The 19,939-nt window shown below is 36.8% G+C and overlaps 1 protein-coding gene across 1 annotated transcript; it reads right to left on the bottom strand.

Moving 5' to 3' along the window:
- Positions 1 to 8,339: 8,339 nt before the first annotated feature.
- Positions 8,340 to 12,836, bottom strand: LOC128605765 (uncharacterized). Its single transcript, XM_053621479.1, has 9 exons — positions 12,744 to 12,836; positions 12,326 to 12,504; positions 12,115 to 12,236; positions 11,948 to 12,009; positions 9,655 to 9,926; positions 9,428 to 9,549; positions 8,955 to 9,016; positions 8,754 to 8,849; positions 8,340 to 8,514 (listed from the first exon to the last, which is right to left on the bottom strand). Exons 1-9 carry the CDS (start codon positions 12,809 to 12,811, stop codon positions 8,340 to 8,342), a joined length of 1,158 nt encoding a protein of 385 aa, XP_053477454.1. The 5' UTR covers positions 12,812 to 12,836.
- Between the last annotated feature and the right edge of the window lie 7,103 nt (positions 12,837 to 19,939).

Below are 19,939 nucleotides of genomic sequence, written 5' to 3'. Positions count from 1 at the left end.
TTTTGAAAATAAAAACAAGTTTCTAGAAGCTACAGTAAATTTATTTATTCCTGTGGCAAAATTTTACCTTGACAAGCAAAGGTTTCTGGAATTTTTACCTGAAATGGAGTATTTAATTAAATCCTTGCAGTTACTATCTTTTTCTACTATGCTATGATGAAATCTTTCATGTGCCGTGAGTAAGGTGGTTTTTTTGTCTTTAACTTTTATTAATTACATTTTTTTCCCTGAGTGTATATATATATATATATAATTTGGTCTTGGCAGTACTGTTACTGTTTATGCATATACAATTGCTTGGGATTATATGTATTGTACGTGTATGATTGAAAGTTGTACCTTCGCACTATTGTTATTTCTTTGCATAAAAATATAAATAAAAAACTATTTTTGCACTTTATGCACTTTATTGTGGTGTAGTGTAATGCATGTTGTAATGCTTCTCCCGAGAGACTAGTGCAAATTGACCGATAGCACCATCTGTTGGTTTGAAAGAGGAAGGTTCTTAGCTGCATTTGTGGGAAAATCATGACAATGGGCAAAGGTCATCAAAAGCTATTATAATTTCTGAAATGAAATTGCATTATAATTGTTTACCACAAGGTGGCACTGCAGGTAAAATTCAGGTACCTCAAGTCATGATGGCTATGACGTGCACCAAGTTTGGTATGAATACGCTAAAGCGTTTCAGAGATATTGCCTCACGTCCATTTTGGTGTACTCACCCTCGGATTCGTTTGCACGTTGTTCGAGAACGGTTGGGTCTATCAAAAAGCTTTTGATATTTTTTGCCGGTATAGTCTGAAGATAAGTATTTTTTCATTTATATGCTGATGATACCCAGATTTACCTTCCTTTAAAACAAAATGATAGATGCGCTTTACAACCACTGGTGGCCTGTTTAAATGACCTCAAGCTATGGCTTTCTAGCAACTTTCTAAACCTATATGATAACAAAATTGAATTAATCTTATTTGGACTGAAGGAAACTTGTGTTGCTGACCTTGGTTCGCTTTACAACGATGTCTACAGCTTTTTTATGGTGTTTACAGCTGGTGCAAAATGCAGCTGACAGACTTCTCACAGGGACTCGCAAATACGAGCCCGTTACACCTATTTGTTTACAAAGCCCTCAATAACGTGGCCCCTCAGTATCTGACTGATTTGCTCCACCCGTACACTCTCTCTAGAACACCGCAATCTTGTGGCTTACTCACTGTGCCCAGATCTAGACACAAAAAACAAGGCGACCCGCCTTCCTGATTGTCGGTCCGAAGCTTTGGAATAGTCTTCCCTACCATATCTATCTCAACTTTTAAATCTGCTCTTAAGACATACTTATTTTCCCTGGCTTTCAATATTCTGTGATCATTCTGATTTATTTTCTTTTTACTATAGTACTTGCCTTCACCCTGCTGTATGTTTGTGGTTATTTTTATATTGTACAGCACTTTGGTCAACCTTGGTTGTTTTTAAATGTGCTCTATAAAAATATGATTGATTGACTGATGATCTCTTTTGAATTTCGTGACAATCTGATTAAGGAGGAGTTCAAAAAAGTAGGTTTTTCAGTCCATTCGAATCTGCATAAGCCAAGGAATCGGGGGAAAATGAATTTTGTTTCTAGAACTTACGGGTCAAAAGGTATTAGTATAAACGTGAGTGCAATTTTGGACAGTTGGTGGCACTAGAAGGTTTGAGTTAGAGACTCCAAATTTGTTGTAGTAACACATCACACTGTCCTCTATCTGTGTGCCAAATGTCATAACTTTACCGCAAGTGGTTCTATGGGCTGCCATGAGAAGAAGGAGGAATAATAATAATAATAATAATAATAATAATAATAATAATAATAATAATAGGAACCTTTGGTGCTTGGCCCCCAATAATAAGATATGGATATGGGATAAACATAAATTTCATTTTAAAGTGAAAAATTAGGTTTACCTACATATTGTGAAGACTGTAGTGTTACTGGTGCCATTATTTTTTAAAAAGGCAAACCTGTCAATAAACAATTAAATCAAATTGGATTTTTAATTATTTTGAATGTTCAATATAGCAATTAGAAAATGTCAATAATTCAACAACTCTACAATATCACAATAGCATCCCCAATAATAATAATAATAATAATAATAATAATAATAATAATAATAATAATAATAATAAAATTATGCATTTTTACAAACAAAATCAGAATATATGAATTTGCAGTTTAACTGTTGCTTTATTGCACTAAATGTGAAGGGAAAAGGTGCAAATTGATGATTAGAAGCCAAACTGAGAGTACAAAAAACCATAATGAGATATTACCTTATTTTAGTCATAACCATCTGATCTCAAACAATAATCTGTTCCCTGTAACTGTCTCAGCAATATCCTTAATGACAACAGGCTCTGTCTCTCTGGAAGATGATTTACCCAAAAGCTAAGCTACTTTTATAAGGTGCAACAAGGTGTGACTCAGGAATCATATTCACATGTTCATGACAAAGCTATTTTTATGCAACTTGACAATAGTGGGTGTTTCTTCATACAGAGATGATCAGAAATAGAATTATGTAACATGGTTTTTCATCAGTTTTCCACATTAACAATAAGTTAAAGAGAACGATTTTGAATCTGTATTTAACTTTTAAATTACATGTAGTCCATTACTTCTTGATTTTAAAACTGACTCAGATTAACAGTGATATGATTTTCTCTACAATGTACATTAATGGACTAAATTTAAAATTTCTGGAAAGCTGCTTTATGATGTTGTCTATTGTTAGAACCTTTATCGAAATAAAATTGGATTGAATAAAAAAAAATAGAAATGCATTTAAAAAAGTTAATGTAAGAAAGTTATTTAATGTATATTTATATACATATATATTCCACAAATATGTAAAAATGATAATAAGATCATGTTTATGTGAATATTAAAATAATATTGGAAATAAAATTTAAATGGTGAGTTATGAAAATTAATTAAAATGCAACACATGAGAAATAAAATTTTAACAGGTAAAACTGGTAACCAAGAAAATACACTATATAGCCATAAATGTGTGGACACATGATCATCACCCACATATGCTGGCTTTCCTCAAACTGTTGCCACAATGTATGAAGCACACAACTTCTGGGTCTGCTCCAGAGTCTCCATCCAGTGAAACATGTCTTATTCAGCTCTAGCAGGTTTAGTCACCTTGTTCGATGACTAAACCACTTCAACTGGCTTCTTTCGATTCAGAGGAGCAGCATCTCTATTCTGAGGCTCTCCCAGATTGTTTAACTCCTCACCTTATCTCAAAGATTAAGTCTGCAGAGAAAATTTCAGTTGTGCTGCCTGTACTTGGGACCTAATTCATTTGTTCAATACTCACAGCTAATGACCACAGGTAAGGTGAAAATTCTTTGGGCCACTCAAATTGTCTTTGTCTTTCGAAACTCCTCCCAAGCTAGACTTTTTGCTTCTTGAAATGTTTACATGAATATTCCATTCTGGCTCTCCTATACCTCTTAACTGAATAATGAGAGCGCTTCATGAGCATTACATGGAAGGCCTCCTACTGTTGCTGTAAAGTATCTTTCATCAAAGATTCTCCCAAGGAGCTTGGAAAGCTCACCTGGGTTTACCAGGTAAATCTGGTATCCCATCATATATCATTATTACCATTGTTCATATTGGAGTCAGTAGTAAGCACCTCTCCGCCTACTCAAAAAGGACTGACTATTCCAAGCTGCTATTGAGTGCATACCCACAAACAGTCAGAGTTTCGCTTCCTGTGACTCAAAATCGCACAAAGGCAAATCTCTTGTCCACTGTGAAAGAAAAAACTCCTAGAGTGAAGATCTGCGACTGGTGAGCATCCCTACAACCATGCTGCATAAGGAGCAAGAGCACCCTAAACAAGACTGGAGCCCTTTACTGTGTGTGAATGTAAGGCCAACTATATCTAGTACATACCTTTTTGTCTTTATCAATCTCTTTCTCTGCCACTGAAGTGACAGTCCAGATTCCCAAAGCCAGTAACATTTCCAAGGGTCTAGTCCATTTAGAAAATTGGCCATCCTTCATTAGATGCACCTCAAAAAATTTGAACATCGTGGAAAAGTACATTTTTTTTCCGTAAGTGGAACTTTCATATATTCTAGATTCACTACAAATAAAGTGAAATATTTCAAGCTTTTTTTTTTTTGTTTTAATCTTGATGATTATGGCTTACAGCTCAAGGACATCAAAAATCCAGCATCTCAAAATATTAGAATAAAGAATTTATAATACAGAAATAGCGACCTGAGAAGAGCTCTAATCAGCTAATTAACTCAAAACACCTGCAAAGGTTTCCTGAGCCTTTAAAAAGAACTGGACCATTGCTCAGTGGTCCAAAGTCCTCTTTTCAGATGAAAGTAAATTTTGCGTTTCATTTGGAAATCAAGGTCCCAGAGTCTGGGGGAAGAGTGGAGAGGAACAGAATCCAAGTTGCTTGAAGTCCACTGTGAAGTTTCCACAGTCAGTGATGATTTGAGGTGTCATGTCATCAGCTGGTGTTGGTCCACTGTGTTTTCTCAAGTTGAGAGTCAATGCAGCATCTACCAGGAGATTTTAGAGCACTTCATGCTTCCATCTGCTGACGAGCTTTATGGAGATGCTGATTTCCTTTTCCAGCACTTGGACTTGGCACCTGCCCACAGTGGCAAAACTATTAGTAACTGGTTTGCTGACCATGGTATTACTGTGTTTGATTGAACAGCCGACTTGCCTGACCCGAACCCCATAGAGAATCTATGAGAGACACCAGACCCAACAATACAGATGAGCTGAAGACCGCTATCAAAGCAACCTGGTCTTTCAGAACACCTCAGCAGTGCCACAGGCTGATTGACTCCATGCCACGCCGCACTGATGCGGTAATTCCTGCAACAGGATTAAAGCCCCAACCGACTATAAGCACATATATTATCATACTTTTCAGAAGGTCAACATTTCTGTATTATAAATTCTTTATTCTAATATTTTGAGATATTGGATTTTTTATTTCCATGAGCTGTAAGCCGTAATCATCAAGATTAAAACAAAAAAAGGCTTGAAATATTTCTCTTTATGTGTAATAAATTTAGAATATGTGAAAGTTCCACTTTTTGAATCAAATTACGAAAAAAAAATTGTCCATGATATTTAATTTTTTAAGATGCACCTGTATAGGCGATGAGCTCACAAGATGGCTCCAAGTCACCATTTCAGGATAGATGTATGACCCGGTCACCCCAATACTCACCTGCAGACACTCCCATCAGGCCTAGCTCATGGGGTGGGTCTTAGTAACCCTAATCCAGGCAGATTATACTTAGTCTTTTTTTTATTTCATAGGGATCACATTTGTCTGACATCGTCATACCTGTTCAACAAGGTAGCCCTGTTAAGCTCTAAGCTCCTGGTGACCTAACCCTGAAGTTCAGGCAAGTACATAACCCCTTTACCTCAAAAAGGTCCAAATCCATGAGGGACATCTAATTGTAAAAAAAAAAAAAAGACATTTGGATTGTTGGTCCATCAAATATTGCATGTTAACAGACTGTATTTTATGTCCAGTGTAACTACTGTGTTGCATTCAATAATTCATGACTAGTCAAACATGAAGACACATTCGTATATTTTGTTTAGAGATCATTTTTTTTCCTTCAGAAGTTAAGATATTTACATGTTTCCCAGAAAAATGTTAATAATTTACACTGATCAGCCTGTTCAAAAGTTTACATCCCCCTGTAACAAGTCACATGACACCGGGGAGGGGAAAATGGCTAATTGGGCCCAATTTGGACATTTTCACTTAGGGGTGTACTCACTTTTGTTGCCAGCGGTTTAGACATTAATAGCTGTGTGCTGAGTTATTTTGAGGGGACAGCATATTTACCCTGTTACACAAGCTGTACACTCACTACTTTACATTGTAGCAAAGTGTTATTTCTTCAGTGTTGTCACATGAAAAGAAAATATTGACAAAAATGTGAGGGGTCTACTCACTTTTGAGAGATACTGTATGTAACTATATATATATATATATATATATATATAAAAGATATATACATAATATAACAATTATATTTGATGATGATGACCTGCCAACATAATTTTATTTGATGATGACCTTTGACCTAGACCTGTCAAAACCAATTAGTGATTTTTGGTAGCATACCAAAAACCTGAAAACCATCTCTCTCTCTCCAGTTTTACTCTTGGTTTCATTCCTGGCTTTGTTTCAGTATTAGACCCAACATTGCTTCCTAGCTTTGTAGATTTTAATCCAATTCGTGCTGATTAGTGGAGGATCAGAATCTGATTCTTTAACAAAATGTGTGGTGTTCAATTGCATAGTTGAAAACCAAATCAAAGGGACACTAATCGTCAAATCACAACATCAAAGCAAGTTGAAAGTATAGTCGTAATTAAAATAATTAGGCATGTTGTTAGTGATGTGTGGGTTCACCAATCCGGTATCACCAATAAGTAATTTTATCTCAGTCAGAAGTATACTCTGGTGCCACCCCTGCATGGTGTGGTGACAAAATGTATTGCAGGAGAATGTTGCTGAGGTGAAGGTTGTGTAAGTGCTGTCCAGCAAATAGGGTCAGGTTCCTTAGAGCATTTTTTTAGTAGACCTGGTCTGTTAAAGAGGTGCTGCTCTCCTGTCTAGAAATCTGTCTAACAATGTTAGCGCATGTATCTTTCCAAGACGAAGGTAAACATGCTAAAGCAACCATGCATTCCTTTCTACCCGAGAGACGCAGTTGAGTATAAAGTTAAGGAACATGTTCTGATCAGTAAACACAGCCTTAACCACTGAGCCATCACTGCCCCTGGGTAGGTGGTATTGTAAGTGGTGTACCTGTTGTAGTCAGGTACAAGTTTATATGTCTGTGAAGGGGATGTGATATATGGAGATTTCAATATGCAAAGTAAAGTGTTTCAGAGAAACTCGTGAAAAGAGGGCACTTATGTGTAGTTTGCTTGTGGAAAGACAAACGCAGGAGCATCTTTCACATTCAGAATAGTGTTCAGCTAATAAAAGGGGGTAAAAATAAGGTTTAAATTAACATAGTCAAAATAAATCTTATTTTACTGTGTAAAGTAGTTTTGGGAAAGAAAACAATGGCTTACACTTACCAGGCTGTTGAGGGTGTTTTGTATAAAATCATATGTTCCGTTCCTAAGCTGAAGGTCCTTGGAGATGGTCACATTGCTGATTTGAAATGCAAAGCTTATAATATAGGAGTTATTGCCAATTTCTGAAAGGAATATAACAAAATTATAAATGAGACCTTCAGTGAAAATACATTATATTTAAAATATTTTTAATTACAATTTAAAGACTCACTTTCATAAGTGTGTTACGAAACGGTAGCAGAGGCAGAAGCAGGTGCAGATCAACGTCTTTATTTTCATGCAGCAGACAAAACACAAGAAACGCAGTCTATACTGAATAAGATTAACTAGGTTAAACATGGAACGAGAGCAGGACATGGAAATAAGACCGCTTAGTATATATAACGCATTCACTATCACTTTCAAGTATACGGGTAATACTGCGTGAAGTGCATAGCAACACGAGGAGTTTAAATAACCAACATAATCACCCTTAAGTAGAGACAGCTGGAACCAATAATGAGACACCCTTGAACATAAACCAATACCGGAACAGGAAGAGAACAAAACCAAAACAAAGACACGTGTCCGTATACTAGAGTTCAGTCCCGTGCACGCTCGCTCTCTGAAGCCGCGCCGCAGTGCCATCTGCCGGTGAGGGCGTAACAAAGTGACATTCTGTATGCTCACAGGATCACTCAGTTTGTGTGTTAGAAGAGCTCGTGTGTCATGAAATGGAGGTGTAGACAGTGCAGGATTGGTAGCTTAATCAAAAAACAACAAGTCCAAAGGGTAAGACAGAAGTCAACAACCATAGACAGGCAGAGGTCAGGCGATCATGCGAACAGTCCAACCAAGACTAGGGGGAGTGACAAGGTCATTAACGAGAACAAAGTCAAAACCAGATTAAACAAACACAACAATAAGGCTTTGAATAGACAGAGACACTAGGAAACTGAGCGTAGACTTCACAAATACAAAGTGTCCAAATAGTCTCTCATATAGTATGGCGTGAGTGTGCGTGAGATTGGCAACAGGTGTGTGTGATTCGAACTCTGGGGAAGGTGAAGCGTGTGTGGGGGTGTGTGTGTGTGTGTTTGTGGGTGTTTGTGGGTGTGTGTGTGTGTGGGTGGGTGCGTGGGTAGGTGCGTGCGTGCGTGCGTGCGTGCGTGCGTGGGAAGTGTAGTCATCTTCGACCATGTTTCTAGTTGGCGGTGCATTCCTGGAAATGGAGTTGCTGGTTTGCTGTGATAAGACATTGTGCTCTTCTGATCCTTGAGTCCAACAGAGCATTAGCAGCATTGAGAACATCAGCCTCACTAGGTACTCTGGTCAAGTTCTTAAAAACTAGACGAATACGTATCAGGACATTCCCAAATCTGAAGTAGGAGGAAAAAATACAAAATAATTAATAAAAGAAATCAAGAATAAGTAGGAGATGAAGAAGAATAGTTAGCCACTCATTAAATAAATAAAGTAAATAAGGGATAATGAACATTGAGTAAAAATCAAAATAGCAAAATCTATCATGAATTTTAACTACATGACATTCATCACACGGTGTGAAAACACACAGATTAAAAATGCAGACTTATGAATTTAATATCAGGACACTTACACAGGTGTAAGCTCATTCAGGAAGGCTGCTGGTGTTTTGGTGTCTCCATCTTGGAAGTAGTACTCCATATCACCATTAACCTGGTTTCCTGAACTCCTGTTACCAGTAGAAGAAATCACAAACATCACAACATAATTCACTTTACAATAAGAATTACCAAAAGGTATTTTGAGAGGGGAAAGAATACTGCTGTGAACTTACGTGAAGAAAGTGCTCTGGGGTTTGAATGGTTCTGCAGCAGCGTCATTTAGAAGTGTGTTTAGCTGGAGAAGGAAAGATAAATAATCAGTTTTTCTGTGAGATATAAGAACATCCCATTGTACTGTTTGTGTACTCATTTTTTCTTTTACAAATAAAAACCGTTTCATAGATTTTCAATTGAAGAATTTAGACATCATGTTTTATATGTAGGATGGATATTCCTGGCCCTTTAAGTCCCCCATTATAGTCCGATATTTTATTACTGATTCATGATTCTGCCCTGCTGTTATGTCTGTATCTGCCTTCTAGGGTTTTGGATCTTTACCTGAGTCCCTGCTATGAGAGTGTTGTGTCTCAGATAGCCCTGTGTTCACTGTGAACTTTTGGACTAATTCATAACTCTCCAATTGAATCCAACCCTATCTATGTATATTTGTTAGAATGTAGATAAGCACATGGTCATGTACACTCACAGCGTTATTGATGATGTTCTCCACTTGGTCATATGTGTCGTCCCTGAGGTCAGCGTTCTTAGACATGTTGATGTTACTCATGCTAAATGTGAAGCTGACTGCATAGGAGGTGTCTGAAATTTCTGTGGAACAAATCAAATGTCCATAAGAATGTTTTAGCTCTCATATGGATAGGACAATGATGTGAAGGGTTGTAGCAGTAATATGTATTAGTAAAGAAAACATACTCTCATAGGTGAAGTTCAGCCCGTTTACAGAGTCAGAGAGGTTTGTGAGTCGAGCACTGTGAAGAGTCTGAATTGCTCTGAGGACCAAACTCTCACTGGGAACAGGACAGGAGGAATTGAAGAGCATCCTGGTCTGAACCACAGCAGGAGTGGTGAAGGTCGACAATCCACTAATGTTCAGTATTGCAGAAAGAAATCCACTTGGTGTCCACTTGGTGTCACCTTCCACAAAGATGTATTCAGAATTAGCCTCAATTGCTGTACCATTAAACCTGGAGGAAAAGAAAACATGATTTTAAGAGTCTGTATTCAGTTCTAATTTATGTTATGTATGGTGTCCTTTGTCCCATGGCTTTGACAAAGAACTATTTACACTGAACTGTCTCCCACTGAAAAAGCTCCTCTGGCCAGTGATGGAATCTTCCAGAAAAAAAACTGTACAAATCCTACTCTACATTGTTGTGGGGGTTCATGCCTCTATAGACATAGCTGCTCAGATGGTCTTTGTAGTCTCTTCTATAAAAATCACAGCTGTTTATTGTGGTTTTAGAGGCATGTGGTTTTTAAAAAAGTTCCCCAGTTTTAATCTTGGTTTCATTCCTGGCTTTGTTTCAGTATTAGACCTAACATTGCTTCCTAGCTTTATAGATTTTAATCCAATTCGTGCTGATTAGTGGAGGATCAGACTCTGACTCTTCAACAACATGGGTGGTGTTCAATTGCATAGTTGAAAACCAAATCAAAGGGACACTAATCATCAAATCACATTGCCAAAAGGTTATTCTATTGTACTTGTTGTATAAACACTGGAAATACTACTTTATAAAATATGATTTATAGAGACAGGGAAAACCATAGTCCATATTCCAAGTGCCATGGTGACAACATCAAAGCAAGTTGAAAGTATAGTTGAAATTAAAATCATTATGCATCTTGTTAATGATGTGTGGATTCACCAATCAGGTATCACCATTAAGTAATTTTATCTCAGTCAGAAGTATACTCTGGTGCCACCCCTGCATGGTGTGGTGACAAAATGTATTGCAGGAGAATGTTGCTGAGTGGAAGGTTGTGTAAGTGCTGTCCAGCAAATAGGGTCAGGTTCCTTAGAGCACTTTTTTAGTAGACCTGGTCTGTTAAGGAGGTGCTGCTCTCCTGTCTAGAAATCTGTCTAACAATGTTAGTTTATGCATGTTGCCAAGACCCAGGTAAACATGCTAAAGCAACCATGCATTCCTTTCTACACGAGAGATGCAGTCAAAGCTAAAATTAAGGAACACTTAGAGCTTGGTATTATTGAACCTGTTAATGGTGCAACTCCATGGGTGTGATAGTCCCCAAGGCAGGCAAATATATCAGATTATGTCTCAATATGAGACAACCAAATACAACCATTATGCATTGGTGATACACAATTCCTACTGTGGATGAATTGCTCCCAGCTTGTTAGGAAGCTGAGGTCAGAGTACAGACTCAGCCATGATACAGCACCCCTGTGTATTGTAAGTAGTGTACCTGTTATAGTCACACAAGTTTATATGACTGTGAAGGGGGGATGTGATATACGGAGGACAGAAAAGGTGTAATGATATATTGTGGATGTCAGAAGAAGTAAGGTGTGTTCAGAGCAACTCGTGTCCCAACCCCCACCCCACAACCAGCCACCCTCTCACATTCTAAAAATTCTTAAATTAAACCAGACTTTCACGAGATAATTGTACAGTCTTGCTCCTGCAGTTTGAGGGTTATGTTACTTAGCCTTGTTTGTATTGTGCTTTACTTTCCTGGTTTCGTGTGCCTTGTTATTGAGTTTGAGTTAGCCTAGCCCAGTCTTATCCAGATCGCCTGACTTATTGCGTTCTACATCTTAGTGAATTGCTCTGTGCTTTAATTTGTTTGCTCATGATTTACACCAAAAATCTACACTTCCACACATCTGTTTGTATGAAAACCTCTAAATCCTTCAAGAATATTAAGCCAGCCCATATTCAGTCCTTTACCTCTATTACTAAACTATCTCTGTGAAAGTTATTTGCATCCTAATGGTACCATTTCTGAAATTCTTGACCATCTGTTCATTCTAAGACTAGACTCGTTCCATCAGTTCTCTCCAATACTGAAAGAGCTGCTCATTTTACTCAGTTTAGTGTAACGGCTACAGAGAGAGTTCATGAATCAGTATCTCACAGATTACTCTTCAATTTTATTCTTAAAAGCTAATGTTGAAAATTATTATTTTTTATCTATTTTGTAAAGGGCTTGAGAAAAGGGCTTGAGAAAAGAAGGCACTTACGTGTAGTTTGCTTGTGGAAGGACAAACGCAGGAGCATCTTTCACATTCAGAATAGTGTTCAGCTAATAAAAGGGGGTAAAAATAAGTTTTAAATGAACATAGTCAAAATAAATCTTATTTTACTGTGTAAAGTAGTTTTGGGAAAGAGAACAATGGCTTACACTTACCAGGCTGTTGATGGTATTTTGTATTAAATCATATGTTCCGTTCCTCAGCTGAAGGTCCTTTGAGATGGTCACATTGGTGATTTGAAATACTAAGCTTATAATGTAGGAGTTGTTGCCAATTTCTGAAAAGAATATAACTAAATTATAAATGAGACCTTCAGAGAAAATAAATTATATTTAAAACATTTTTCATTACAATTTCAAGACTCACTTTCATAGATGGCATTCTGTATGCTCACAGGATTACTCAGTGTTTGTATTACAAGTGATCGTCTTCTTCTGATCTTTGAGTCCAGCAGAGCATTAGCAGCATTGAGAACATCAGCCTCACTAGGTACTCTGGTCAAGTTCTTAAAAACTAGACGAATACGTATCAGGACATTCCCCAATCTGAAGCAGGAGGAAAAAATACAAAATAATTAATAAAAGTAATCAAGAATAAGAAGGAGATAAAGAAGAATAGTTAGCCACTCATTAAATAAATAAAGTAAATAAGGGATAATGAACATTGAGTAAAAATCAAAATAGCAAAATCTATCACGAATTTTAACTACATGACATTCATCACACGGTGTGAAAACACACAGATTAAAAATGCAGACTTGTGAATTTAATATCAGGACACTTACACAGGTGTAAGCTCATTCAGGAAGGCTGCTGGTGTTTTGGTGTCTCCATCTTGGAAGTAGTACTCCATATCACCATTAACCTGGTTTCCTGAACTCCTGTTACCAGTAGAAGAAATCACAAACATCACAATACAATTCACTTTACAATAAGAATTACCAAAAGGTATTTTGAGAGGGGAAAGAATACTGTTGTGAACTTACGTGAAGAAAGAGCTCTGGGGTTCAAATGGTTCTGCACCAGCGTCATTTAGAAGTGTGTTTAGCTGGAGACAGAAAGATTAATAATCAGATTTTCTGTGAGATATAAGAACATTCCATTGTACTGTTTGTGTAAACATTTTTTCTTTTACAAGTAAAAACAGTTTCATAGATTTTCAATTGAAGAATATAGACATCATGTTTTATATGTAGGATGGATATTCCTGACCCTTTAAGTCCCCCATTATAGTCCTATATTTGATTACTGATTCATGATCTTTATCTGCTTCTTTGTCTGCATCTGCTTCCTAGTGTTTTGACCTTTGATGATTACCCCACTGTGAGTCTGCCCTGCCTCATACAACCCAGGGGTTACTGTGTTGACATTTACACTGTTTGATTTATGCAAATGTTTTTATTAAACGCTGCAATAGGATCCATCGCCATCTCTGAATATTTGTTAGAATGTAGATAGGCAAATGGTCATGTACACTCACAGCGTTATTGATGATGTTCTCCACTTGGGTGTAGGTGTCGTTCCTGAGGTCAGGGTCCTTAGACATGTTGATGTTACTGATGCTCAATGTGAAAATGACTGCATAGGAGGTGTCTGAAATTTCTGTGGAACAAATCAAATGTCCATAATAATGTTTTAGCTCAAATATGGATAGGACAATGATGTGAAAAGTTGTAATATGTATTAGTAAAGAAAACATACTCTCACAGGTGAAGTTCAGCACTTTTACAGAGTCAGAGAGGTTTGTGAGTCGAGCACTGAGAAGAGTTTGGATCGCACTGAGGACCAAACTCTCACTGGGAACAGGAGAGGAGGAATTGAAGACCATCCTGTTCTGAACCACAGCTGAACCAGATCTGAAAAGACAAAGCATCATTATTATTTGCAGATACAAAGCTTTATGCTGATTATTTTTCACAATCAAATGAAAATTTAATTCTCCATTACATACACATGGTTGAAATGATCTGTTATTAAATATATATCAATAATCAGATATTAAACACAGAGTCTGAGAACACTGATTAAATAGAAACTTGTGAAATTGATATCAGGACACTTACACAGGTGTTAGCTCATTCAGGAAGGGTGCTGGTGTTTTGGTGTCTCCATCTTGGAAGTAGTACTCCATGTCACCATTAACCTGGTTTCCTGAACTCCTGTTACCAGTAGAAGAAATCACAAACATCACAATACAATTCACTTTACAATAATAATTACCAAACAGTATTTTGAGAGAGAAAATAATACTGCTGTGAACTTACGTGAAGAGCGAGCTCTGGGGTTCAAATGGTTCTGCACCAGGTTCATTTAGAAGGGTGTTTAGCTGGAGACAGAAAGATAAATAATCAGATTTTCTGTGAGATATAAGAACATTCCATTGTACTGTTTGCGTACTCATTTTTTCTTTTACAAATAAAAACAGTTTCAAAGATTTTCAATTGAAGAATGTAGACATCATGTTTTATATGTAGGATGGATATTCCTGAACCTTTAAGTCCCCCATTAGTGTCCTATATTTGATTACTGATTCATGATTCTGCCCTGCTGTTATGTCTGGATCTGCCTTCTAGGGTTTTGGATCTTTACCCGATTCCCTGGTATGAGAGTGTTGTGTCTCAGATAGACCTGTGTTGACTGTGAATCTTTGGACTAATTCATAACTCTCCAATTGAATCCAACCCTATCTATAGATATTTGTTAGAATGTAGATAAGCACATGGTGATGTACACTCACAGCGTCATTGATGATGTTCTCCACTTGGGTGTAGGTGTCGTTTCTGAGGTCAGGGTTGGTCGGCATGCTGATGTTACTGATGCTGAATGTAAGGTTAACTGCGTAGGAGGTGTTTGAAATTTCTGTGGAAAAAATCAAATATCCTTCAATAAGATTGATGGAGTTACAGATTTCATTAGAAATGGACAATGAATTGTTCAGGTTTAAATGTATTGTGAGATAAGAAAGGAGAACGTACCCTCAATGGTGTAATTCAACACTTTTACAGGCTCAGTGAGGTTTGAGAGTGTAGAGTTCAGCAGAACTTCGAGAGCACTGAAGATGGCAGTCTCATTGAGAACAGGAGAGGACGAGTTGAACACCAGCCTGGTTTGAACCACAGCTGATCCATTGCTAGAGAAATACAAAAAGTTCCAATTTAAAATGCATCACAAATTTTAATGTAAATGTAAATCTTACTTAAATATCCATTAAATAAATTTCTCGTACATTGTTGATGGAGGTTCTGGAGAAGTCTGCACTGTAGCTGTAGTTGGAGTAATCGTTGTAGATGATTCACCAACAGAATAATTTTTAGTGACGGAGTAATTTACAGGACGATAAACAACTTCAGAATCATTAGAAAGAGAAATTACACACACTTTTATTTTGCAAGATTATCAAACTGGTGAAACCTACCATTCCCAGTCTGATTGAGGGAGACTTGGAGAATGTATTCCATGTAACCAGTAACTTCATTCTCTGAACTCCTATTATGAAGAGAAAGCAATATTGTCACGATTCAAATGATTTCACAACGAGTATTTCACAGAGAAATTTCAGAACTGCAATCTTCTGCATGAACTTACGTGAAGTTGGAGGTAGTGGGTTTTAATGGATCTGAACCAGAATTGTTTAGAAGTGTGTTTACCTGGAGAGAAAATTCAAGATATTTCATTTTAATATTAACTGTCCTGACAAATGTAACTGTACAGCATCAGTCTTCCTACAATGAGCAATTGACTGTTCAGTCATCATTTAATCTTTTGCTCAAAACTGAAAAATCTTTCAACTTGCATTTGTGAACAAATAAAATAATAATAATTCTTATTATAATTAATATTATGTGATATTTCACACACCACAGCTGAGTCTACGATGATTTATGGTAAGGTAAGAAATGGGTTAAAGATCAAAATAAATTCTGATCAGAGGAACAGTATCTGCTAAGCACATGGTGATGTACACTCACAGTGTTATTGATGATGTTCTCCACATGGATGTAGGTGTCGTTCCTGAGGTCAGGGTTGCTCGGCATGCTGATGTTACTGATGATGAATGTAATGTTAACTGCGTAGGAGGTGTTTGAAATTTCTGTGGAAAAAATTCAAATGTGCTTCAATAAGATTGATGGAGTTACAGATTTCATTAGAAAGGGACAATGAATTGTTCAGGTTTAAATGTATTGTGAGATAAGAAAGGAGAACGTACCCTCAATGGTGTAATTCAACACTTTTACAGGCTCAGTGAGGTTTGAGAGTGTAGAGTTCAGCAGAGCTTCGAGAGCACTGAGGATGGCAGTCTCATTGAGAATAGGAGAGGACAAGTTGAACACCAGCCTGGTTTGAACCACAGCTGATCCATTGCTAGAGAAACACAAAAAGTTCCAATTTAAAATGCATCACAAATTTTAATGGAAATGTAAATCTTGCTTAAATATCTATTAAGTAAATTTCTCGTACATTGTGGATGGAGGTTCTGGAGAAGTCTGCACTGTAGCTGTAGTTGGAGTAATCATTGTAGATGATTCAACAACAGAATAATTTTTAGTGACGGGTAAATTTGGAGGAAGATAAACAATTTCAGAATCATTAGAAAGAGAAATTACACACACTTTTATTGAGCAAGATTATCAAACTGTGGTGAAACCTACCATTCCCAGTCTGATTGAGGGAGACTTGGAGAATGTATTCCATGTAACCAGTAACTTCATTCTTTGAACTCCTATTATGAAGAGAAAGCAATATTGTCACGATTCAAATGATTTCACAATGAGAATTTCACAGAGAAATTTCAGAACTGCAATCTTCTGCATGAACTTACGTGAAGTTGGAGGTAGTGGGTTTTAATGGATCTGAACCAGAATTGTTTAGAAGTGTGTTTACCTGGAGAGAAAATTCAAGATATTTCATTTTAATATTAACTGTCCTGACAAATGTAACTGTACAGCATCAGTCTTCCTACAACGAGCAATTGACTGTTCAGTCATCATTTAATCTTTTGCTCAAAACTGAAAAATCTTTCAACTTGCATTTGTGAACAAATAAAATAATAATAATTCTTATTATAATTAATATTATGTGATATTTCACACACCACAGCTGAGTCTACGATGATTTATGGTAAGGTAAGAAATGGGTTAAAGATCAAAATAAATTCTGATCAGAGGAACAGTATCTGCTAAGCACATGGTGATGTACACTCACAGCATCATTGATGATGTTCTCCACTTGGGTGTAGGTGTCGTTCCTGAGGTCAGGGTTGCTCGGCATGCTGATGTTACTGATGATGAATGTAATGTTAACTGCGTAGGAGGTGTTTGAAATTTCTGTGGAAAAAATTCAAATGTGCTTCAATGAGATTGATGGAGTTACAGATTTCATTAGAAAGGGACAATGAATTGTTCAGGTTTAAATGTATTGTGAGATAAGGAAGGAGAACGTACCCTCAATGGTGTAATTCAACACTTTTACAGGCTCAGTGAGGTTTGAGAGTGTAGAGTTCAGCAGAGCTTCGAGAGCACTGAGGATGGCAGTCTCATTGAGAATAGGAGAGGACAAGTTGAACACCAGCCTGGTTTGAACCACAGCTGATCCATTGCTAGAGAAACACAAAAAGTTCCAATTTAAAATGCATCACAAATTTTAATGGAAATGTAAATCTTGCTTAAATATCTATTAAGTAAATTTCTCGTACATTGTGGATGGAGGTTCTGGAGAAGTCTGCACTGTAGCTGTAGTTGGAGTAATCATTGTAGATGATTCAACTACAGAATAATTTTTAGTGACGGGGTAATTTAGGGAAGATAAACAATTTCAGAATCATTAGAAAGAGAAATTACACACACTTTTATTGAGCAAGATTATCAAATTGTGGTGAAACCTACCATTCCCAGTCTGATTGAGAGAAACTTTGAGATTGTATTCCATGTAACCAGTAACTTCATTCTCTGAACTCCTATTATAAAGATAAAGCAATATTGTCACGATACAAATGATTTCACAATGAGAATTTCACAGAGAAATTTCAGAACTGCAATCTTCTGCATGAACTTACGTGAAGTTGGAGGTAGTGGGTTTTAATGGATCTGAACCAGAATTGTTTAGAAGTGTGTTTACCTGGAGAGAAAATTCAAGATATTTCATTTTTAATATTAACTGTCCTGACAAATGTAACTGCACAGCATCAGTCTTCCTACAACGAGCAATTGGCTGTTCAGTCATCATTTAATCTTTTGCTCAAAACCGAAAAATCTTTCAACTTGCATTTTTTAACAAACAAAATAATAATAATAATTCTTTTTATAATTAACATTATGAGATATTTCCCACATCACAGCTGAGTCTACGAGGATTTAAGTTAAGGTAAGACATGAGTTAAAGATCAAAATATATTCTGATCAGAGGAACAGTATCTGCTAAGCACATGGTGATGTACACTCACAGTGTTATTGATGATGTTCTCCACATGGATGTAGGTATCGTTCCTGAGGTCAGGGTTCCTCTGCATGCTGAGGTTACTGATGCTGAATGTAAGGTTAACTGCGTAGGAGCCGTTTGAAATTTCTTTGAAAAAAAATCAAATATCCTTCAATAAGATTGATGGAGTTACAGATTTCATTAGAAAAGGACAATGAATTGATCAGGATTAAATGCATTGTGAGATAAGAAAGGAGAACGTACCCTCAATGGTGTAATTCAACACTTTTACAGCTTCAGTGAGGTTTGAGAGTGTAGAGTTCAGCAGAGCTTCGAGAGCACTGAGGACGGCAGTCTCATTGAGAACAGGAGAGGACGAGTTGAACACCAGCCTGGTTTGAACCAAAGCAGATCCATTGCTAGAGAAACACAAAAAGTTCCAATTTAAAATGCATCACAAATTTTAATGGAAATGTAAATCTTGCTTAAATATCTATTAAGTAAATTTCTCGTACATTGTGGATGGAGGTTCTGGAGAAGTCTGCACTGTAGCTGTAGTTGGAGTAATCATTGTAGATGATTCAACAACAGAATAATTTTTAGTGACGGGTAATTTGGAGGAAGATAAACAATTTCAGAATCATTAGAAAGAGAAATTACACACACTTTTATTGAGCAAGATTATCAAACTGTGGTGAAACCTACCATTCCCAGTCTGATTGAGGGAGACTTGGAGAATGTATTCCATGTAACCAGTAACTTCATTCTCTGAACTCCTATTATGAAGAGAAAGCAATATTGTCACGATTCAAATGATTTCACAACGAGTATTTCACAGAGAAATTTCAGAACTGCAATCTTCTGCATGAACTTACGTGAAGTTGGAGGTAGTGGGTTTTAATGGATCTGAACCAGAATTGTTTAGAAGTGTGTTTACCTGGAGAGAAAATTCAAGATATTTCATTTTAATATTAACTGTCCTGACAAATGTAACTGTACAGCATCAGTCTTCCTACAACGAGCAATTGACTGTTCAGTCATCATTTAATCTTTTGCTCAAAACCGAAAAATCTTTCAACTTGCATTTGTGAACAAATAAACTAATAATAATTCTTATTATAATTAATATTATGTGATATTTCACACACCACAGCTGAGTCTACGATGATTTATGGTAAGGTAAGAAATGGGTTAAAGATCAAAATAAATTCTGATCAGAGGAACAGTATCTGCTAAGCACATGGTGATGTACACTCACAGTGTTATTGATGATGTTCTCCACATGGATGTAGGTGTCGTTCCTGAGGTCAGGGTTGCTCGGCATGCTGATGTTACTGATGATGAATGTAATGTTAACTGCGTAGGAGGTGTTTGAAATTTCTGTGGAAAAAAATTCAAATGTGCTTCAATAAGATTGATGGAGTTACAGATTTCATTAGAAAGGGACAATGAATTGTTCAGGTTTAAATGTATTGTGAGATAAGAAAGGAGAACGTACCCTCAATGGTGTAATTCAACACTTTTACAGGCTCAGTGAGGTTTGAGAGTGTAGAGTTCAGCAGAGCTT

This window comes from Ictalurus furcatus, chromosome 3 (assembly GCF_023375685.1).
Source record: "Ictalurus furcatus strain D&B chromosome 3, Billie_1.0, whole genome shotgun sequence".
Lineage (NCBI taxonomy): Eukaryota > Metazoa > Chordata > Actinopteri > Siluriformes > Ictaluridae > Ictalurus > Ictalurus furcatus.
This window is presented reverse-complemented; position numbering and strand designations above follow the sequence as displayed.

Coding starts and splice junctions, on each gene's coding strand:
- LOC128605765 (XM_053621479.1), bottom strand. CDS start 12,811: ATGGAGTACTACTTCCAAGATGGAGACACCAAAACACCAGCAGCCTTC. Junction 12,505..12,743: donor CTGAATGAGCTTACACCTGT/GTAAGTGTCCTG, acceptor CTCCTGCTTCAG/ATTGGGGAATGTCCTGATAC. Junction 8,850..8,954: donor CCCCAGAGCACTTTCTTCAC/GTAAGTTCACAG, acceptor TACTGGTAACAG/GAGTTCAGGAAACCAGGTTA.